This window comes from Bombina bombina, chromosome 3 (assembly GCF_027579735.1).
Source record: "Bombina bombina isolate aBomBom1 chromosome 3, aBomBom1.pri, whole genome shotgun sequence".
Classification (NCBI taxonomy): domain Eukaryota; kingdom Metazoa; phylum Chordata; class Amphibia; order Anura; family Bombinatoridae; genus Bombina; species Bombina bombina.
This window is the reverse complement of record NC_069501.1, coordinates 24,605,577-24,628,201: the sequence shown is the minus strand read 5'-3', so window position 1 is coordinate 24,628,201 and position 22,625 is coordinate 24,605,577. Positions and strand designations below refer to the sequence as shown.

Sequence of the window (22,625 nt, the reverse complement as noted above, 5' to 3'; positions counted from 1 at the left end):
AAAAAACTGACGTGGTGTGGTGGTCTGTACCAAGGTATGCCACAGTGATATATCACAAACTGACGTGGTGTGGTGGTCTGTACCAAGGTATGCCACAGTGATATATCACAAACTGACGTGGTGTGGTGGTCTGTACCAAGGTATGCCACAGTGATATATCACAAACAAACTGACGTGGTGTGGTGGTCTTTACCAAGGTATGCCACAGTGATATATCACAACCAAACTGACGTGTTGTGGTGGTCTGTACCAAGGTATGCCACAGTGATATATCACAAACAAACTGACATTGTGTGGTGGTCTGTACCAAGGCATGCCACAGTGATATATCACAAACAAGCTGACGTGTTGTGGTGTTCTGTACCAAGGTATGCCACAGTGGTATATCACAAACAAACTGATGTGGTGTGGTGGTCTGTACCAAGGTATGCCACAGTGATATATCACAAACAAACTGATGTGTTTTGGTGGTCTGTACCAAGGTATGCCACAGTGATATATTACAAACAAACTGACATTGTGTTGTGGTCTGTACCAAGGCATGCCATAGTGATATATCACAAACAAACTGATGTGGTGTAGTGGTCTGTACCAAGGTATGCCACAGTGGTATATCACAAACAAACTGATGTGGTGTGGTGGTCTGTACCAAGGTATGCCACAGTGATATATCACAAACAAACTGACGTGTTTTGGTGGTCTGTACCAAGGTATGCCACAGTGATATATCACAAACAAACTGACGTGGTCTGGTGGTCTATACCAAGGTATGCCACGGTGATATATCACAAAGTGACATGGTGTGGTGGTCTGTACCAAGGTATGCCACAGTGATATATCACAAAGTGACATGGTGTGGTGGTCTGTACCAAGGTATGCCACAGTGATATATCACAAACAAACTGACGTGTTTTGGTGGTCTGTACCAAGGTATGCCACAGTGATATATCACAACCAAACTGACGTGTTGTGGTAGTCTGTACCAAGGTATGCCACAGTGATATATCACAAACAAACTGACCTGGTGTGGTGGTCGGTACAAAGGTATGCAACAGTGTCATATCACAAACAAACTGATGTGGTGTGGTGGTCTATACCAAGGTATGCCACAGTGATATATCACAAACAAACTGATGTGGTGTGGTGGTCTATACCAAGGTATGCCGCATTGTTATATCACAAACAAACTGGCGTGGTGTGGTGGTCTGTACCAAGGTATGCCACAGTGATATATCACAAACTGACGTGGTGTGGTGGTCTGTACCAAGGTATGCCACAGTGATATATCACAAACTGACGTGGTGTGGTGGTCTGTACCAAGGTATGCCGCACTGATATATCACAAACAAACTGACGTGGTGTGGTGGTCTGTACTAAGGTATGCTACAGTGATATATCTCAAACTGACGTAGTGTGGGGGTCTGTACCAAGGTATGCTACAGTGATATATCACAAATTGGTTTGGTGTGGTGGTCTGTACCAAGGTATGCCACTGTGATATATCACAAACTGACGTGGTGTGGTGGTCTATACCAAGGTATGCCACAGTGATATATCACAAACTGACGTGGTGTGGTGGTCTGTACCAAGGTATGCCACAGTGATATATCACAAACAAACTGACGTGGTGTGGTGGTCTGTACCAAGGTATGCCACAGTGATATATCACAAACTGACGTGGTGTGGTGGTCTGTACCAAGGTATGCCACAGTGATATATCACAACCAAACTGACGTGGTGTGGTGGTCTTTACCAAGGTATGCCACAGTGATATATCACAACCAAACTGACGTGTTGTGGTGGTCTGTACCAAGGTATGCCACAGTGATATATCACAAACAAACTGACATTGTGTGGTGGTCTGTACCAAGGCATGCCACAGTGATATATCACAAACAAGCTGACGTGTTGTGGTGTTCTGTACCAAGGTATGCCACTGTGATATATCACAAACAAACTGACATTGTGTTGTGGTCTGTACCAAGGTATGCCACAGTGGTATATCACAAACAAACTGATGTGGTGTGGTGGTCTGTACTAAGGTATGCCACGGTGATATATCACAAAGTGACATGGTGTGGTGGTCTGTACCAAGGTATGCCACAGTGATATATCACAAACAAACTGACGTGGTGTAGTGGTCTGTACCAAGGTATGCCACAGTGATATATCACAGCCAAACTGACGTGTTTTGGTGGTCTGTACCAAGGTATGCCACAGTGATATATCACAAACAAACTGACGTGGTCTGGTGGTCTATACCAAGGTATGCCACAGTGATATATCACAAAGTGACATGGTGTGGTGGTCTGTACCAAGGTATGCCACAGTGATATATCACAAAGTGACATGGTGTGGTGGTCTGTACCAAGGTATGCCACAGTGATATATCACAAACAAACTGACGTGGTGTAGTGGTCTCTACCAAGGTATGCCACAGTGATATATCACAGCCAAACTGACGTGTTTTGGTGGTCTGTACCAAGGTATGCCACAGTGATATATCACAAATAAACTGACGTGGTGTGGTGGTCTGTACCAAGGTATGACACAGTGATATATCACAACCAAACTGACGTGTTGTGGTAGTCTGTACCAAGGTATGCCACAGTGATATATCACAAACAAACTGACCTGGTGTGGTGGTCGGTACCAAGGTATGCAACAGTGTCATATCACAAACAAACTGATGTGGTGTGGCGGTCTATACCAAGGTATGCCACAGTGATATATCACAAACTGATGTGGTGTGGTGGTCTATACCAAGGTATACCGCATTGTTATATCACAAACAAACTGGCGTGGTGTGGTGGTCTGTACCAAGGTATGCCACAGTGATATATCACAAACTGACGTGGTGTGGTGGTCTGTACCAAGGTATGCCGCAGTGTTATATCACAAACAAACTGACGTGGTGTGGTGGTCTGTACTAAGGTATGCTACAGTGATATATCTCAAACTGACGTAGTGTGGGGGTCTGTACCAAGGTATGCTACAGTGATATATCACAAACTGGTGTGGTGTGGTGGTCTGTACCAAGGTATGCCACAGTGATATATCACAAACTGATGTGGTGTGGTGGTCTGTACCAAGGTATGCCACATTGATATATCACAAACAAACTTATGCGGTGTGACGGTCTGTACCAAAGTATGCCACAGTGTTATTTCACAAACAAAATTATGTGGTGTGGTGGTCTGTACCAAGGTATGCCACAGTGATATATAACAAACAAGCTGACCTGGTGTGGTGGTCTATACCAAGGTATGCCACAGTGATATATCACAAACAAACTGACGTGGTGTGGTGGTCTGTACCAAGGTATGCCACAGTTATATATCACAAACTGACGTTGTGTGGTAGTCTATACCAAGGTATACCACATTGATATATCACAAACAAACTGATGCTGTGTGGTGGTTTGTACCAAGGTATGCCACAGTGATATATCACAAACTGACGTGGTGTGGTGGTCTGTACCAAGGTATGCCACATTGATATATCACAAACAAACTGACGTGTTGTGGTTGTCTATACCAAGGTATGCCACAGTGATATATCACAAACAAACTGATGCTGTGTGGTGGTCTGTACCAAGGTATGCCACAGTGATATATCACAAACTGACGTGGTGTGGTGGTCTGTACCAAGGTTTGCCACAGTGATATATCACAAACTGACGTGGTGTGGTGGTGTATACCAAGGTATGCCACAGTGATATATCACAAACTGACGTGGTATGGTGGTCTGTACCAAGGTTTGCCACAGTGATATATCACAAACAAACTGACGTCCTGTGGTTGTCTATACCAAGGTATGCAACAGTGATATATCACAAACAAACTGACATGGTGTGGTGGTCTGTACCAAGGTATGCCACAGTGATATATCACAAACAAACTGACGTGGTGTGATGGTCTATACCAAGGTATGCCACAGTGATATATTACAACCAAACTGACGTGTTGTGGTGGTCTGTACCAAAGTATGCCACAGTGATATATCACAAACAAACTGATGTGGTGTGGTGGTCTGTACTAAGGTATGCCACAGTGATATATCACAAACAAACTGACGTGGTGTGGTGGTCTATACCAAGGTATGCCACAGTGATATATCACAAACTGGTGTGGTGTGGTGGTCTGTACCAAGGTATGCCACAGTGATATATCACAAACTGATGTGGTGTGGTGGTCTGTACCAAGGTATGCCACATTGATATATCACAAACAAACTTATGCGGTGTGATGGTCTGTACCAAGGTATGCCACAGTGTTATTTCACAAACAAAATTATGCGGTGTGGTGGTCTGTACCAAGGTATGCCACAGTGATATACAACAAACAAGCTGACCTGGTGTGGTGGTCTATACCAAGGTATGCCACAGTGATATATCACAAACAAACTGGCGTGGTGTGGTGGTCTGTACCAAGGTATGCCACAGTGATATATCACAAACAAACTGACGTGGTGTGGTGGTCTGTTCCAAGGTATGCCACAGTGATATATCACAAACAAACTGACGTGGTGTGGTGGTCTGTACCAAGGTATGCCACAGTGATATATCACAAACAAACTGATGCTGTGTGTTGGTCTGTACCAATGTATGCCATAGTGATATATCACAAACAAACTGACGTGGTGTGGTGATCTGTTCCAAGGTATGCCACAGTGTTATTTCACAAGCAAACTTATGCAGTGTGGTGGTCTGTACCAAGGTATGCCACAGTGATATATCACAACCAAACTGACGTGGTGTGGTGGTCTTTACCAAGGTATGCCACAGTGTTATTTCACAAACAAAATTATGCGGTGTGGTGGTCTGTACCAAGGTATGCCACAGTGATATATAACAAACAAGCTGACCTGGTGTGGTGGTCTATATCAAGGTATGCCACAGTGATATATCACAAACAAACTGGCGTGGTGTGGTGGTCTGTACCAAGGTATGCCACAGTGATATATCACAAACTGACGTGGTGTGGTGGTCTGTACCAAGGTATGCCACAGTGATATATCACAAACAAACTGACGTGGTGTGGTGGTCTGTACCAAGGTATGCCACAGTGATATATCACAAACAAACTGACGTGGTGTGGTGGTCTTTACCAAGGTATGCCACAGTGATATATCACAAACAAACTGACGTGTTGTGGTGGTCTGTACCAAGGTATGCCACAGTGATATATCACAAACAAACTGACATTGTGTGGTGGTCTGTACCAAGGCATGCCACAGTGATATATCACAAACAAGCTGACGTGTTGTGGTGGTCTGTACCAAGGTATGCCACAGTGATATATCACAAACAAACTGACATTGTGTGGTGGTCTGTACCAAGGCATGCCACAGTGATATATCACAAACAAACTGATGTGGTGTGGTGGTCTGTACCAAGGTATGCCACAGTGATATATCACAAACAAACTGACGTGGTTTAGTGGTCTGTACCAAGGTATTCCACAGTGGTATATCACAAACAAACTGATGTGGTGCGGTGGTCTGTACTAAGGTATGCCACAGTGATATATCACAACCAAACTGACGTGGTGTGGTGGTCTTTACCAAGGTATGCCACAGTGATATATCACAACCAAACTGACGTGTTGTGGTGGTCTGTACCAAGGTATGCCACAGTGATATATCACAAACAAACTGACATTGTGTGGTGGTCTGTACCAAGGCATGCCACAGTGATATATCACAAACAAGCTGACGTGTTGTGGTGGTCTGTACCAAGGTATGCCACAGTGATATATCACAAACAAACTGACATTGTGTGGTGGTCTGTACCAAGGCATGCCACAGTGATATATCACAAACAAACTGATGTGGTGTGGTGGTCTGTACCAAGGTATGCCACAGTGATATATCACAAACAAACTGACGTGGTTTAGTGGTCTGTACCAAGGTATTCCACAGTAGTATATCACAAACAAACTGATGTGGTGCGGTGGTCTGTACTAAGGTATGCCACAGTGATATATCACAAACAAACTGACGTGGTCTGGTGGTCTATACCAAGGTATGCCACAGTGATATATCACAAAGTGACGTGGTGTAGTGGTCTGTACCAAGGTATGCCACAGTGATATATCACAGCCAAACTGACGTGTTTTGGTGGTCTGTACCAAGGTATGCCACAGTGATATATCGCAAACAAACTGACGTGGTGTGGTGGTCTGTACCAAGGTATGCCACAGTGATATATCACAACCAAACTGACGTCTTGTGGTAGTCTGTACCAAGGTATGCCACAGTGATATATCACAAACAAACTGACGTGGTGTGGTGGTCGGTACCAAGGTATGCAACAGTGTCATATCACAAACAAACTGATGTGGTGTGGTGGTCTATACCAAGGTATGCCACAGTGATATATCACAAACAAACTGATGTGGTGTGGTGGTCTATACCAAGGTATGCCACAGTGATATATCACTAACAAACTGACGTGGTGTGGTGGTCTGTACCAAGGTATGCCACAGTGATATATCACAAACTGACGTGGTGTGGTGGTCTGTACCAAGGTATGCCGCAGTGTTATATCACAAACAAACTGACGTGGTGTGGTGGTCTGTACTAAGGTATGCTACAGTGATATATCTCAAACTGACGTAGTGTGGGGGTCTGTACCAAGGTATGCTACAGTGATATATCACAAACTGGTGTGGTGTGGTGGTCTGTACCAAGGTATGCCACAGTGATATATCACAAACTGATGTGGTGTGGTGGTCTGTACCAAGGTATGCCACATTGATATATCACAAACAAACTTATGCGGTGTGACGGTCTGTACCAAAGTATGCCACAGTGTTATTTCACAAACAAAATTATGTGGTGTGGTGGTCTGTACCAAGGTATGCCACAGTGATATATAACAAACAAGCTGACCTGGTGTGGTGGTCTATACCAAGGTATGCCACAGTGATATATCACAAACAAACTGACGTGGTGTGGTGGTCTGTACCAAGGTATGCCACAGTTATATATCACAAACTGACGTTGTGTGGTAGTCTATACCAAGGTATACCACATTGATATATCACAAACAAACTGATGCTGTGTGGTGGTTTGTACCAAGGTATGCCACAGTGATATATCACAAACTGACGTGGTGTGGTGGTCTGTACCAAGGTATGCCACATTGATATATCACAAACAAACTGACGTGTTGTGGTTGTCTATACCAAGGTATGCCACAGTGATATATCACAAACAAACTGATGCTGTGTGGTGGTCTGTACCAAGGTATGCCACAGTGATATATCACAAACTGACGTGGTGTGGTGGTCTGTACCAAGGTTTGCCACAGTGATATATCACAAACTGACGTGGTGTGGTGGTGTATACCAAGGTATGCCACAGTGATATATCACAAACTGACGTGGTATGGTGGTCTGTACCAAGGTTTGCCACAGTGATATATCACAAACAAACTGACGTCCTGTGGTTGTCTATACCAAGGTATGCAACAGTGATATATCACAAACAAACTGACATGGTGTGGTGGTCTGTACCAAGGTATGCCACAGTGATATATCACAAACAAACTGACGTGGTGTGATGGTCTATACCAAGGTATGCCACAGTGATATATTACAACCAAACTGACGTGTTGTGGTGGTCTGTACCAAAGTATGCCACAGTGATATATCACAAACAAACTGATGTGGTGTGGTGGTCTGTACTAAGGTATGCCACAGTGATATATCACAAACAAACTGACGTGGTGTGGTGGTCTATACCAAGGTATGCCACAGTGATATATCACAAACTGGTGTGGTGTGGTGGTCTGTACCAAGGTATGCAACAGTGATATATCACAAACTGATGTGGTGTGGTGGTCTGTACCAAGGTATGCCACATTGATATATCACAAACAAACTTATGCGGTGTGATGGTCTGTACCAAGGTATGCCACAGTGTTATTTCACAAACAAAATTATGCGGTGTGGTGGTCTGTACCAAGGTATGCCACAGTGATATACAACAAACAAGCTGACCTGGTGTGGTGGTCTATACCAAGGTATGCCACAGTGATATATCACAAACAAACTGGCGTGGTGTGGTGGTCTGTACCAAGGTATGCCACAGTGATATATCACAAACAAACTGACGTGGTGTGGTGGTCTGTTCCAAGGTATGCGACAGTGATATATCACAAACAAACTGACGTGGTGTGGTGGTCTGTACCAAGGTATGCCACAGTGATATATCACAAACAAACTGATGCTGTGTGTTGGTCTGTACCAATGTATGCCATAGTGATATATCACAAACAAACTGACGTGGTGTGGTGATCTGTTCCAAGGTATGCCACAGTGTTATTTCACAAGCAAACTTATGCAGTGTGGTGGTCTGTACCAAGGTATGCCACAGTGATATATCACAACCAAACTGACGTGGTGTGGTGGTCTTTACCAAGGTATGCCACAGTGTTATTTCACAAACAAAATTATGCGGTGTGGTGGTCTGTACCAAGGTATGCCACAGTGATATATAACAAACAAGCTGACCTGGTGTGGTGGTCTATATCAAGGTATGCCACAGTGATATATCACAAACAAACTGGCGTGGTGTGGTGGTCTGTACCAAGGTATGCCACAGTGATATATCACAAACTGACGTGGTGTGGTGGTCTGTACCAAGGTATGCCACAGTGATATATCACAAACAAACTGACGTGGTGTGGTGGTCTGTACCAAGGTATGCCACAGTGATATATCACAACCAAACTGACGTGGTGTGGTGGTCTTTACCAAGGTATGCCACAGTGATATATCACAACCAAACTGACGTGTTGTGGTGGTCTGTACCAAGGTATGCCACAGTGATATATCACAAACAAACTGACATTGTGTGGTGGTCTGTACCAAGGCATGCCACAGTGATATATCACAAACAAGCTGACGTGTTGTGGTGGTCTGTACCAAGGTATGCCACAGTGATATATCACAAACAAACTGACATTGTGTGGTGGTCTGTACCAAGGTATGCCACAGTGATATATCACAAACAAACTGATGTGGTGTGGTGGTCTGTACCAAGGTATGCCACAGTGATATATCACAAACAAACTGACGTGGTTTAGTGGTCTGTACCAAGGTATTCCACAGTGGTATATCACAAACAAACTGATGTGGTGCGGTGGTCTGTACTAAGGTATGCCACAGTGATATATCACAACCAAACTGACGTGGTGTGGTGGTCTTTACCAAGGTATGCCACAGTGATATATCACAACCAAACTGACGTGTTGTGGTGGTCTGTACCAAGGTATGCCACAGTGATATATCACAAACAAACTGACATTGTGTGGTGGTCTGTACCAAGGCATGCCACAGTGATGTATCACAAACAAGCTGACGTGTTGTGGTGGTCTGTACCAAGGTATGCCACAGTGATATATCACAAACAAACTGACATTGTGTGGTGGTCTGTACCAAGGCATGCCACAGTGATATATCACAAACAAACTGATGTGGTGTGGTGGTCTGTACCAAGGTATGCCACAGTGATATATCACAAACAAACTGACGTGGTTTAGTGGTCTGTACCAAGGTATTCCACAGTAGTATATCACAAACAAACTGATGTGGTGCGGTGGTCTGTACTAAGGTATGCCACAGTGATATATCACAAACAAACTGACGTGGTCTGGTGGTCTATACCAAGGTATGCCACAGTGATATATCACAAAGTGACGTGGTGTAGTGGTCTGTACCAAGGTATGCCACAGTGATATATCACAGCCAAACTGACGTGTTTTGGTGGTCTGTACCAAGGTATGCCACAGTGATATATCGCAAACAAACTGACGTGGTGTGGTGGTCTGTACCAAGGTATGCCACAGTGATATATCACAACCAAACTGACGTCTTGTGGTAGTCTGTACCAAGGTATGCCACAGTGATATATCACAAACAAACTGACGTGGTGTGGTGGTCGGTACCAAGGTATGCAACAGTGTCATATCACAAACAAACTGATGTGGTGTGGTGGTCTATACCAAGGTATGCCACAGTGATATATCACAAACAAACTGATGTGGTGTGGTGGTCTATACCAAGGTATGCCACAGTGATATATCACTAACAAACTGACGTGGTGTGGTGGTCTGTACCAAGGTATGCCACAGTGATATATCACAAACTGACGTGGTGTGGTTGTCTGTACCAAGGTATGCCACAGTGATATATCACAAACTGACGTGGTGTGGTGGTCTGTACCAAGGTATGCCGCAGTGTTATATCACAAACAAACTGACGTGGTGTGGTGGTCTGTACTAAGGTATGCTACAGTGATATATCTCAAACTGACGTAGTGTGGGGGTCTGTACCAAGGTATGCTACAGTGATATATCACAAACTGGTGTGGTGTGGTGGTCTGTACCAAGGTATGCCACAGTGATATATCACAAACTGATGTGGTGTGGTGGTCTGTACCAAGGTATGCCACATTGATATATCACAAACTTATGCGGTGTGACGGTCTGTACTAAGGTATGCCACAGTGTTATTTCACAAACAAAATTATGCGGTGTGGTGGTCTGTACCAAGGTATGCCACAGTGATATATAACAAACAAGCTGACCTGGTGTGGTGGTCTATACCAAGGTATTCCACAGTGATATATCACAAACTGACGTTGTGTTGTAGTCTATACCAAGGTATACCACATTGATATATCACAAACAAACTGATGCTGTGTGGTGGTCTGTACCAAGGTATGCCACAGTGATATATTACAAACTGACGTGATGTGGTGATCTGTACCAAGGCATGCCACATTGATATATCACAAACAAACTGACGTGGTGTGATTGTCTATACCAAGGTATGCCACAGTGATATATCACAAACAAACTGATGCTGTGTGGTGGTCTGTACCAAGGTATGCCACAGTGATATATCACAAACTGACGTGGTGTGGTGGTCTGTACCAAGGTTTGCCACAGTGATATATCACAAACTGACGTGGTGTGGTGGTCTATACCAAGGTATGCCACAGTGATATATCACAAACTGACATGGTATGGTGGTCTGTACCAAGGTTTGCCACAGTGATATATCACAAACAAACTGACGTGGTGTGGGGGTCTGTACCAAGGTATGCCACAGTGATATATCACAAACAAACTGACGTGGTGTGGTGGTCTATACCAAGGTATGCCACAGTGATATATTACAACCAAACTGACGTGTTGTGGTGGTCTGTACCAAGGTATGCCACAGTGATATATCACAAACAAACTGATGTGGTGTGGTGGTCTGTACTAAGGTATGCCACAGTGATATATCACAAACAAACTGACGTGGTGTGGTGGTCTATACCAAGGTATGCCACAGTGATATATCACAAAGTGACGTGTTGTGGTAGTCTGTACCAAGGTATGCCACAGTGATATATCACAAACAAACTGACGTGGTGTAGTGGTCTGTATCAAGGTATGCCACAGTGATATATGACAAACAAACTGACGTGGTGTAGTGGTCTGTACCAAGGTATGCCACGGTGATATATCGCAACCAAACTGACGTGTTGTGGTGGTCTGTACCAAGGTATGCCACAGTGATATATCACAAACAAACTGAAGTGGTGTAGTGGTCTGTATCAAGGTATGCCACAGTGATATATCACAAAAAAACTGACGTGGTGTGGTGGTCTGTACCAAGGTATGCCACAGTGATATATCGCAAACAAACTGACGTGGTGTAGTGGTCTGTACCAAGGTATGCCACAGTGATATGTCACAAACAAACTGACGTGGTGTGGTGGTCCGTACCAAGGCATGCCACAGTGATATTTCACAAACAAACTGACATGGTGTAGTGGTCTGTACCAAGGTATGCCACAGTGATATGTCACAAACAAACTGACGTGGTGTGGTGGTCCGTACCAAGGCGTGCCACAGTGATATTTCACAAACAAACTGACGTGGTGTAGTTGTCAGTACCAAGGTATGCCACAGTGATATATCACAACCAAACTGACGTGTTGTGGTAGTCTGTACCAAGGTATGCCACAGTGATATATCACAAACAAACTGACGTGGTGTTGTTGTCTGTACCAAGGTATGCCACAGTGATATATCACAAACAAACTGACTTGGTGTAGTGGTCTGTACCAAGGTATGCCACAGTGATATATCACAAGCAAACTGACGTGGTGTGGTGGTCTGTACCAAGTTATGCCACAGTGATATATCGCAAACAAACTGACGTGGTGTAGTGGTCTGTACCAAGGTATGACACAGTGATATGTCACAAACAAACTGACGTGGTGTGGTGGTCTGTACCAAGGCATGCCACAGTGATATTTCACAAACAAACTGACGTGGTGTAGTGGTCTGTACCAAGGTATGCCACAGTGATATATCACAAACAAACTGACGTGGTGTGCTGGTCTGTACTAAGGTATGCCACAGTGATATGTCACAAACTGACGTGGTGTGGTGGTGTGTACCAAGGCATGCCACAGTGATATTTCACAAACAAACTGACGTGGTGTAGTGGTCTGTACCAAGGTATGCCACAGTGATATATCACAAACAAACTGACGTGGTGTGCTGGTCTGTACTAAGGTATGCCACAGTGATATGTCACAAACTGACGTGGTGTGGTGGTGTGTACTAAGGTATGCCACAGTGATTTATCACAACCAAACTGACGTGGTGTAGTGGTCTGTACCAAGGTATGCCACAGTGATATATCACAAACAAACTGACGTGTTGTGTTGGTCTGTACCAAGGTATGCCACAGTGGTATATCACAAAACAAATAATGAAAGTATATTGCTAAGTTAATTTAACATGCATAACTAAACATTTTATATTAAAATATTGAGGTCTTTACAGTCCCATTCATGAAGTCTCCTCACTTGGCACTGTGGCTTGAGGTTGAGAGGTTCGATGTAGGTTTATGGTGGTTGAGCGAGTCTTTATGAAGATGAAGGGGCCTCTCCTCTTGCTTATAAGAGTGAGAACATAAATGACCGATGATCAGTGATAGTTTCAAATTGCAGGTGTGTCAATGAAAGGGTTAACACATGTACAAACTAAAAGTCTGCCCAGATCCTGCTCTGTGTGTAAAGCAGGTAGCAGTGATTTATTATTATGGGATAGGTTTACTATGTACATCTGAATGGATTTAAACTCCATACGTTACATGACCAGACCCCACTAGATATAATGCTTGTGCAAATGAGAACCATTATCCCCGTTTGCTGTAAGTCCTCCTCCTGCTGCTGGCAGTGCTGTGTAGGGATCTAATTATCAGCTGCAGATCCGCACGGGGCAGCACACTCTCACTCTTCATTTAGTCTTTACTGCTGCTGTACAGTTCTTTCTGTTTATGACAAGTTCTGGAGCTCTGCTGCTGCTTAAATAGATATTTCTCCAACATTGGTGTGTCCGGTCCACGGCGTCATCCTTACTTGTGGGATATTCTCTTCCCCAACAGGAAATGGCAAAGAGTCCCAGCAAAGCTGGTCACATGATCCCTCTTAGTCTCCGCCCACCCCAGTCATTCTCTTTGCCGTTGCACAGGCAACATCTCCACGGAGATGGTTAAGAGTTTTTTGGTGTTTAAATGTAGTTTTTATTCTTCTATCAAGTGTTTGTTATTTTAAAATAGTGCTGGTATGTACTATTTACTCTGAAACAGAAAAGGATGAAGATTTCTGTTTGTAAGAGGAAGATGATTTTAGCAGACAGTAACTAAAATCGATTGCTGTTTCCACACAGGACTCTTGAGATGAAGTAACTTCAGTTGGGGGAAACAGTTAGCAGACTTTTCTGCTTAAGGTATGACTAGCCATATTTCTAACAAGACCATGTAATGCTGGAAGGCTGTCATTTCCCCTCATGGGGACCGGTAAGCCATTTTCCTAGTCAAACATAAAAGAATAAAGGGCTTAAAAAAGGGCTTAAAAACTGGTAGACATTTTTATGGGCTAAAACGATTGCTTTATTGGGGCATATTATGCAGATTCTAGCTAATAATTGGCATTATAATCTTGGGGAACGTTTAAAAAACGGCAGGCACTGTGTTGGACACCTTTTTTAGTCTGGGGGCCTTTCTAGTTATAGACTGAGCCTCATTTTCGCGCCATTACTGCGCAGTTGTTTTTGGAGAGCAAGACATGCAGATGCATGTGTGAGGATCTAAGAATCACTAAAAAAGCTTCTAGAAGGCGTAATTTGGTATCGTATTCCCCTCTGGGCTTGGTTGGGTCTCAGCAAAGCATATAGCTGGGACTGTATAGGGGTCAAATTTAAAAACGGCTCCGGTTCCGTTATTTTAAGGGTTAAAGCTCTGAAATTTGGTGTGCAATACTTTTAATGCTTTAAGACACTGTGGTGAAATTTTGGTAATTTTCGAACAATTCCTTCATACTTTTTCACATATTCAGTAATAAAGTGTTTTCAGTTTGAAATTTAAAGAGACAGTAACGGTTTTATTTTAAAACGTTTTTTGTGCTTTGTTGACAAGTTTAAGCCTGTTTAACATGTCTGTACCATCAGATAAGCTATGTTCTATATGTATGAAAGCCAATGTTTCTCCCCATTTAAATTTATGTGATAATTGTGCCATAGTGTCCAAACAAAGTAAGGACAGTAATGCCACAGATAATGATATTGCCCAAGATGATTCCTCAAATGAGGGGAGTAAACATGATACTACATCATCCCCTACTGTGTCTACACCAGTTTTGCCCACACAGGAGGCCCCTAGTACATCTAGTGCGCCAATACTTATTACCATGCAACAATTAACGGCTGTAATGGATAACTCCATAGCAAATCTTTTATCCAAAATGCCTACTTATCAGAGAAAGCGCGATTGCTCTGTTTTAAACACTGAAGAGCAAGAGGGCGCTGATGATAACTGTTCTGACATATCCTCACACCAATCTCAAGGGGCCATGAGGGAGGTTTTGTCTGATGGAGAAATCTCAGATTCAGGAAAAATTTCTCATCAAGCTGAACCTGATGTTGTGACATTTAAATTTAAATTAGAACATCTCCGCGCACTGCTTAAGGAGGTGTTATCTACTCTGGATGATTGTGACAATTTGGTCATTCCAGAGAAATTATGTAAGATGGACAAGTTCCTAGAGGTTCCGGTGCCCCCCGACGCTTTTCCTATACCCAAGCGGGTGGCGGACATATTAAATAAAGAGTGGGAAAAGCCCGGCATACCTTTTGTTCCCCCCCCCTATATTTAAGAAATTATTTCCTATAGTCGATCCCAGAAAGGACTTATGGCAGACAGTCCCCAAGGTCGAGGGGGCGGTTTCTACTCTAAACAAATGCACTACTATTCCTATCGAAGATAGTTGTGCTTTCAAAGATCCTATGGATAAAAAATTAGAGGGTTTGCTTAAAAAGATTTTTGTACAGCAAGGTTACCTTCTACAACCAATTTCATGCATTGTTCCTGTCACTACGGCAGCGTGTTTCTGGTTCGAGGAACTAGAAAAGTCGCTCAGTAAATAATCTTCGTATGAGGAGGTTATGGACAGAGTTCAAGCACTTAAATTGGCTAACTCTTTTGTTTTAGATGCCGCTTTGCAATTAGCTAGATTAGCGGCGAAAAATTCAGGGTTTGCTATCGTGGCGCGCAGAGCGCTTTGGCTAAAGTCTTGGTCAGCGGATGTGTCTTCCAAGACAAAATTGCTTAACATTCCTTTCAAAGGTAAAACATTATTTGGACCAGATTTGAAAGAGATTATTTCAGACATCACTGGGGGAAAGGGCCACGCCCTCCCACAGGATAGGTCTTTTAAGGCTAAAAATAAGCCTAATTTTCGTCCCTTTCGCAGAAACGGACCAGCCTCTAATTCTGCATCCTCTAAGCAAGAGGGTAATACTTCACAACCCAAACCAGCCTGGAAACCAATGCAAGGCTGGAACAAGGGTAAGCAGGCCAAGAAGCCTACCACTGCTACCAAAACAGCATGAAGGGATAGCCCCCGATCCGGGACCGGATCTAGTGGGGGGCAGACTCTCTCTCTTTGCTCAGGCTTGGGCAAGAGATGTTCAGGATCCTTGGGCGCTAGAAATAGTTTCTCAAGGTTATCTCCTGGAATTCAAGGAACTACCCCCAAGGGGAAGGTTCCACAGGTCTCACTTATCTTCAAACCAAATAAAGAGACAGGCATTCTTACATTGTGTAGAAGACCTGTTAAAGATGGGAGTGATACATCCAGTTCCAATAAGAGAACAAGGAATGGGATTTTATTCCAATCTGTTCATAGTTCCCAAAAAAGAGGGAACATTCAGACCAATTTTGGATCTGAAGATCCTAAACAAATTTCTCAGGGTACCATCGTTCAAAATGGAAACTATTCGAACGATCCTACCCACCATCCAGGAAAGTCAATTTATGACTACCGTGGATTTAAAGGATGCGTACCTACATATTCCTATCCACAAGGAACATCATCAGTTCCTAAGGTTCGCTTTTCTGGACAAGCATTACCAGTTTGTGGCACTTCCATTCGGATTAGCCACTGCTCCAAGGATTTTCACAAAGGTACTAGGGTCCCTTCTAGCGGTTCTAAGACCAAGGGGCATTGCAGTAGTGTCTTTACTTGGTCGACATCCTAATTCAAGCGTCGTCCCTGTCAAAAGCAAAGGCTCATACGGACATCGTCCTAGCCTTTCTCAGATCTCACGGATGGAAGGTGAACAAAGAAAAAAGTTCTCTGTCCCTGTCAACAAGAGTTCCCTTCTTGGGAACAATAATAGATTCCTTAGAAATGAGGATTTTTCTGACAGAGGTCAGAAAATCAAAACTTCTAAGCTCTTGTCAAGTACTTCATTCTTTTCCTCGTCCTTCCATAGCGCAGTGCATGGAAGTAATAGGATTGATGGTTGCAACAATGGACATAGTTCCTTTTGCACAAATTCATCTAAGACCATTACAACTGTGCATGCTCAGACAGTGGAATGGGGATTATACAGACTTGTCTCCGACGATTCAAGTAGATCAAAAGACCAGAGATTCACTCCGTTGGTGGCTGACCCTGGACAATCTGTCACAGGGAATGAGCTTCCGCAGACCAGAGTGGGTCATTGTCACGACCGACGCCAGTCTAGTGGGCTGGGGCGCGGTCTGGGAATCCCTGAAAGCTCAGGGTCTATGGTCTCGGGAAGAGTCTCTTCTCCCGATAAACATTCTGGAACTGAGAGCGATATTCAATGCTCTCAGAGCTTGGCCTCAACTAGCAAAGGCCAAATTCATAAGTTTTCAATCAGACAACATGACGACCGTTGCATATATCAATCATCAGGGGGGAACAAGGAGTTCCCTGGCGATGAAAGAAGTGACCAAGATAATTCAATGGGCGGAGGATCACTCCTGCCACTTGTCTGCGATCCACATCCCAGGAGTGGAAAATTGGGAAGCGGATTTTCTGAGTCGTCAGACATTCCATCCGGGGGAGTGGGAACTCCATCCGGAAATCTTTGCCCAAATAACTCAATTATGGGGCATTCCAGACATGGATCTGATGGCGTCTCGTCAGAACTTCAAGGTTCCTTGCTACGGGTCCAGATCCAGGGATCCCAAGGCGACTCTAGTAGATGCACTAGTAGCACCTTGGACCTTCAACCTAGCTTATGTATTCCCACCGTTTCCTCTCATTCCCAGGCTGGTAGCCAGGATCAATCAGGAGAGGGCCTCGGTGATCTTGATAGCTCCTGCGTGGCCACGCAGGACTTGGTATGCAGACCTGGTGAATATGTCATCGGCTCCACCATGGAAGCTACCTTTTGAGACAGGACCTTCTTGTTCAGGGTCCATTCGAACATCCGAATCTGGTTTCCCTCCAACTGACGGCTTGGAGATTGAACGCTTGATTTTATCAAAGCGTGGGTTTTCAGATTCTGTAATAGATACTCTGATTCAGGCTAGAAAGCCTGTAACTAGAAAAATTTACCATAAAATATGGAAAAAATATATCTGTTGGTGTGAATCCAAAGGATTCCCATGGAACAAAATAAAAATTCCTAAGATTCTATCCTTTCTACAAGAAGGTTTGGAGAAAGGATTATCTGCAAGTTCTCTAAAGGGACAGATCTCTGCTTTATCTGTTTTACTTCACAAAAGACTGGCAGCCGTGCCAGATGTTCAAGCATTTGTTCAGACTCTGGTTAGGATCAAGCCTGTTTACAGACCTTTGACTCCTCCCTGGAGTCTAAATCTAGTTCTTTCAGTTCTTCAAGGGGTTCCGTTTGAACCTTTACATTCCATAGATATTAAGTTACTATCTTGGAAAGTTTTGTTTTTAGTTGCAATTTCTTCTGCTAGAAGAGTTTCAGAGTTATCTGCTCTGCAGTGTTCTCCGCCCTATCTGGTGTTCCATGCAGATAAGGTGGTTTTGCGTACTAAGCCTGGTTTTCTTCCGAAAGTTGTTTCTAACAAAAATATTAACCAGGAGATAGTTGTACCTTCTTTGTGTCCGAATCCAGTTTCAAAGAAGGAACGTTTGTTACACAATTTGGACGTAGTCCGTGCTCTAAAATTCTATTTAGAGGCTACTAAAGATTTCAGACAAACATCTTCCTTGTTTGTTGTTTATTCTGGTAAAAGGAGAGGTCAAAAAGCGACTTCTACCTCTCCTTCCTTTTGGCTTAAAAGCATTATCCGATTGGCTTATGAGACTGCCGGACGGCAGCCTCCTGAAAGAATCACAGCTCACTCCACTAGGTCTGTGGCTTCCACATGGGCCTTCAAGAACGAGGCTTCTGTTGACCAGATATGTAAGGCAGCGACTTGGTCTTCTCTGCACACTTTTGCCAAATTTTACAAATTTGATACTTTTGCTTCTTCGGAGGCTATTTTTGGGAGAAAGGTTTTGCAAGCTGTGGTTCCTTCTGTTTAGGTGACCTGATTTGCTCCCTCCCTTCATCCGTGTCCTAAAGCTTTGGTATTGGTTCCCACAAGTAAGGATGACGCCGTGGACCGGACACACCAATGTAGGAGAAAACAGAATTTATGCTTACCTGATAAATTACTTTCTCCAACGGTGTGTCCGGTCCACGGCCCGCCCTGGTTTTTTTTTTTAATCAGGTCTGATGAATTATTTTCTCTAACTACAGTCACCACGGTATCATATGGTTTCTCCTATATATATTTCCTCCTGTCCGTCGGTCGAATGACTGGGGTGGGCGGAGCCTAGGAGGGATCATGTGACCAGCTTTGCTGGGACTCTTTGCCATTTCCTGTTGGGGAAGAGAATATCCCACAAGTAAGGATGACGCTGTGGACCGGACACACCGTTGGAGAAAGTAATTTATCAGGTAAGCATAAATTCTGTTTTTAGTTTTTATTTCATTTTATGTTAAACCTCTGTAGCTGCTACGCTCCTGTGCTGTTCCTTAGCAGCGCACAAATGCTGGTTGGTAGATATGTACATATGCTGATCCCTACTGGGTGTACAGTGCAACCTCTGTAGCTGCGTAAAAACCTAGTAAAAGTGGGGCGTTTTATTTGTACTCGAAATGTGAACTCCAGGAGACAATCTAAACTGTATTATTTATCTGCTCCAGGAATCCTGCTCTGGAGGATCAGGCCTGTGATCGGATCTACCGGGTGGGACAGTGCAAGGATGTGGTTATACACAGGTAATGGCTGGCGTCACATGGGGGGTAGTGTGTATGTTTTATAGCAGAGAGATCACATTTTATCATCTAATGAGCTACACAGCACAGCAAATCTTACCAGAGACTTTGTGCCATGTGTGACATATGAACAGCCGCACACCCCTTTCTATGTCACCTGCACTCAGGCTGGGGTCACTGTGCATAAGGATGTGCTTATAAGTACAATACAGACCTTTAGACCACTAGGTACAGTAGAACTGAATAACTGACGCAATACAACGACAATACAACGACAATACAACGACAATACAACGACAATTCAACGACAATTCAACGACAATTCAACGACAATTCAACGACAATTCAACGACAATACGACAATAAACCGACAATACAAAGACAATACAATACAAAGACAATACAAAATACGACAATACAACGACAATACAAAGACAATACAAAGACAATACAAAGACAATACAAAGACAATACAACGACAATAAACCGACAATACAATACAAAGACAATACGACAATACAACGACAATACGACAATACAACGACAATACAACAACAATAAACCGACAATACAATACAAAGACAATACGACAATACAAAGACAATACAAAATACAACGACAATACAAAGACAATACAAAATACGACAATACAACGACAATACAACAACAATACGACAACAATACAACGACAATACAAAGACAATACAACAGCCGCACTTTGGATTTAAAACAGTAGTAAAATATTTTCTGGTAAATTACAAAGTTAATCCAATCTCTTCCTTTCCCCTGTATCATGTGACAGCCATCGCCAGCCAATCACAAAATGCATATACGTATATACTGTGCACTTATTCCAATCTTTATCTGAATCCTGATACTTTAGATTTGACCTTAGTGGCCCTTTAGCCCATTACTGTGACCTCATTATTCTATTTGATCCCAATATAACACAATGATGTGCTGCCACCTAGTGTCCAAGCATGAACATACGGTGAAATCATTATACAATACTGAGAGAGATGAAGTGAAACGTTTTACTTTGTGATTCAGATAGAGCATCCAACGTACTTCATTCTCTTGTTATCTGTTGAAGGAGCAGCAATGCACTACTGGGAGCTAGCTGAGCACAGCAGGTGAGCCAATGACAAAAGGTATATATGTGCAACCACCAATCACCATCCAGCTCCCACCTTAAATAAAGGATAATAAGATTATAGGAGTAGACTGGAAAGTTGTTAAAATTACATTCTCTATCTGAATCATAAAGGAAACATTTTAGGTTTGATGTCCCTTTAAACAACCTTTGCAATAGTCTGTAATAATCTAAAGAAACAACATCCCATAATATCTGCTAAATATTGTCACTTATACAGAAGTCAGTTACTGCACAAGCGCGGCGGGTACAGCGGTTACTGTTCTGCTAAATATTGTCACTTAAACAGGAGTCAGTGACTGCACAAGCGCGGCGGGTACATTGGTTACTGTTCTGCTAAATATTGTCACTTAAACAGGAGTCAGTGACTGCACAAGCGCGGCGGGTACAGCGGTTACTGTTCTGCTAAATATTGTCACTTAAACAGAAGTCAGTGACTGCACAAGCGCGGCGGGTACAGCGGTTACTGTTCTGCTAAATATTGTCACTTAAACAGAAGTCAGTGACTGCACAAGCACGGCGGGTACTGCGGTTACTGTTCTGCTAAATATTGTCACTTAAACAGGAGTCAGTGACTGCACAAGCGCGGCGGGTACAGCGGTTACTGTTCTGCTAAATATTGTCACTTAAACAGAAGTCAGTGACTGCACAAGCGCGGCGGGTACAGCGGTTACTGTTCTGCTAAATATTGTCACTTAAACAGAAGTCAGTGACTGCACAAGCACGGCGGGTACTGCGGTTACTGTTCTGCTAAATATTGTCACTTATACAGAAGTCAGTGACTGCACAAGCACGGCGGGTACTGCGGTTACTGTTCTGCTAAATATTGTCACTTAAACAGAAGTCAGTGACTGCACAAGCACGGCGGGTACTGCGGTTACTGTTCTGCTAAATATTGTCACTTATACAGAAGTCAGTTACTGCACAAGCGCTGCGGGTACAGCGGTTACTGTTCTGCTAAATATTGTCACTTACAGAAGTCAGTGACTGCACAAGCACGGCGGGTACTGCGGTTACTGTTCTGCTAAATATTGTCACTTAAACAGAAGTCAGTGACTGCACAAGTGCGGCGGGTACAGCGGTTACTGTTCTGCTAAATATTGTCACTTAAACAGAAGTCAGTGACTGCACAAGCGCGGCGGGTACAGCGGTTACTGTTCTGCTAAATATTGTCACTTAAACAGAAGTCAGTGACTGCACAAGCGCGGCGGGTACAGCGATTACTGTTCTGCTAAATATTGTCACTTAAACAGAAGTCAGTGACTGCACAAGTGCGGCGGGTACAGCGGTTACTGTTCTGCTAAATATTGTCACTTAAACAGAAGTCAGTGACTGCACAAGTGCGGCGGGTACAGCGGTTACTGTTCTGCTAAATATTGTCACTTAAACAGGAGTCAGTGACTGCACAAGCGCGGCGGGTACAGCGGTTACTGTTCTGCTAAATATTGTCACTTAAACAGGAGTCAGTGACTGCACAAGCGCGGCGGGTACAGCGGTTACTGTTCTGCTAAATATTGTCACTTAAACAGAAGTCAGTGACTGCACAAGCGCGGCGGGTACAGCGGTTACTGTTCTGCTAAATATTGTCACTTAAACAGGAGTCAGTGACTGCACAAGCACGGCGGGTACAGCGGTTACTGTTCTGCTAAATATTGTCACTTAAACAGAAGTCAGTGACTGCACAAGCGCGGCGGGTACAGCGGTTACTGTCCTGCTAAATATTGTCACTTAAACAGAAGTCAGTGACTGCACAAGCGCGGCGGGTACAGCGGTTACTGTCCTGCTAAATATTGTCACTTAAACAGAAGTCAGTGACTGCACAAGCGCTGCGGGTACAGC

The 22,625-nt window shown here is 43.6% G+C and overlaps 1 protein-coding gene across 4 annotated transcripts in view; it reads left to right on the top strand.

The window, feature by feature from the left end:
* The window catches only part of TTF2 (transcription termination factor 2), a 534,153-nt gene that overhangs the window by 478,929 nt on the left and 32,599 nt on the right, over window positions 1-22,625 (top strand). For all 4 annotated transcript variants that reach the window (XM_053705754.1, XM_053705753.1, XM_053705751.1 and 1 more), the window contains one exon: window positions 19,562-19,636. In XM_053705754.1, coding sequence (XP_053561729.1) covers window positions 19,562-19,636 — 75 coding nt within the window. The remainder of the gene's footprint in view (window positions 1-19,561; window positions 19,637-22,625) is intronic.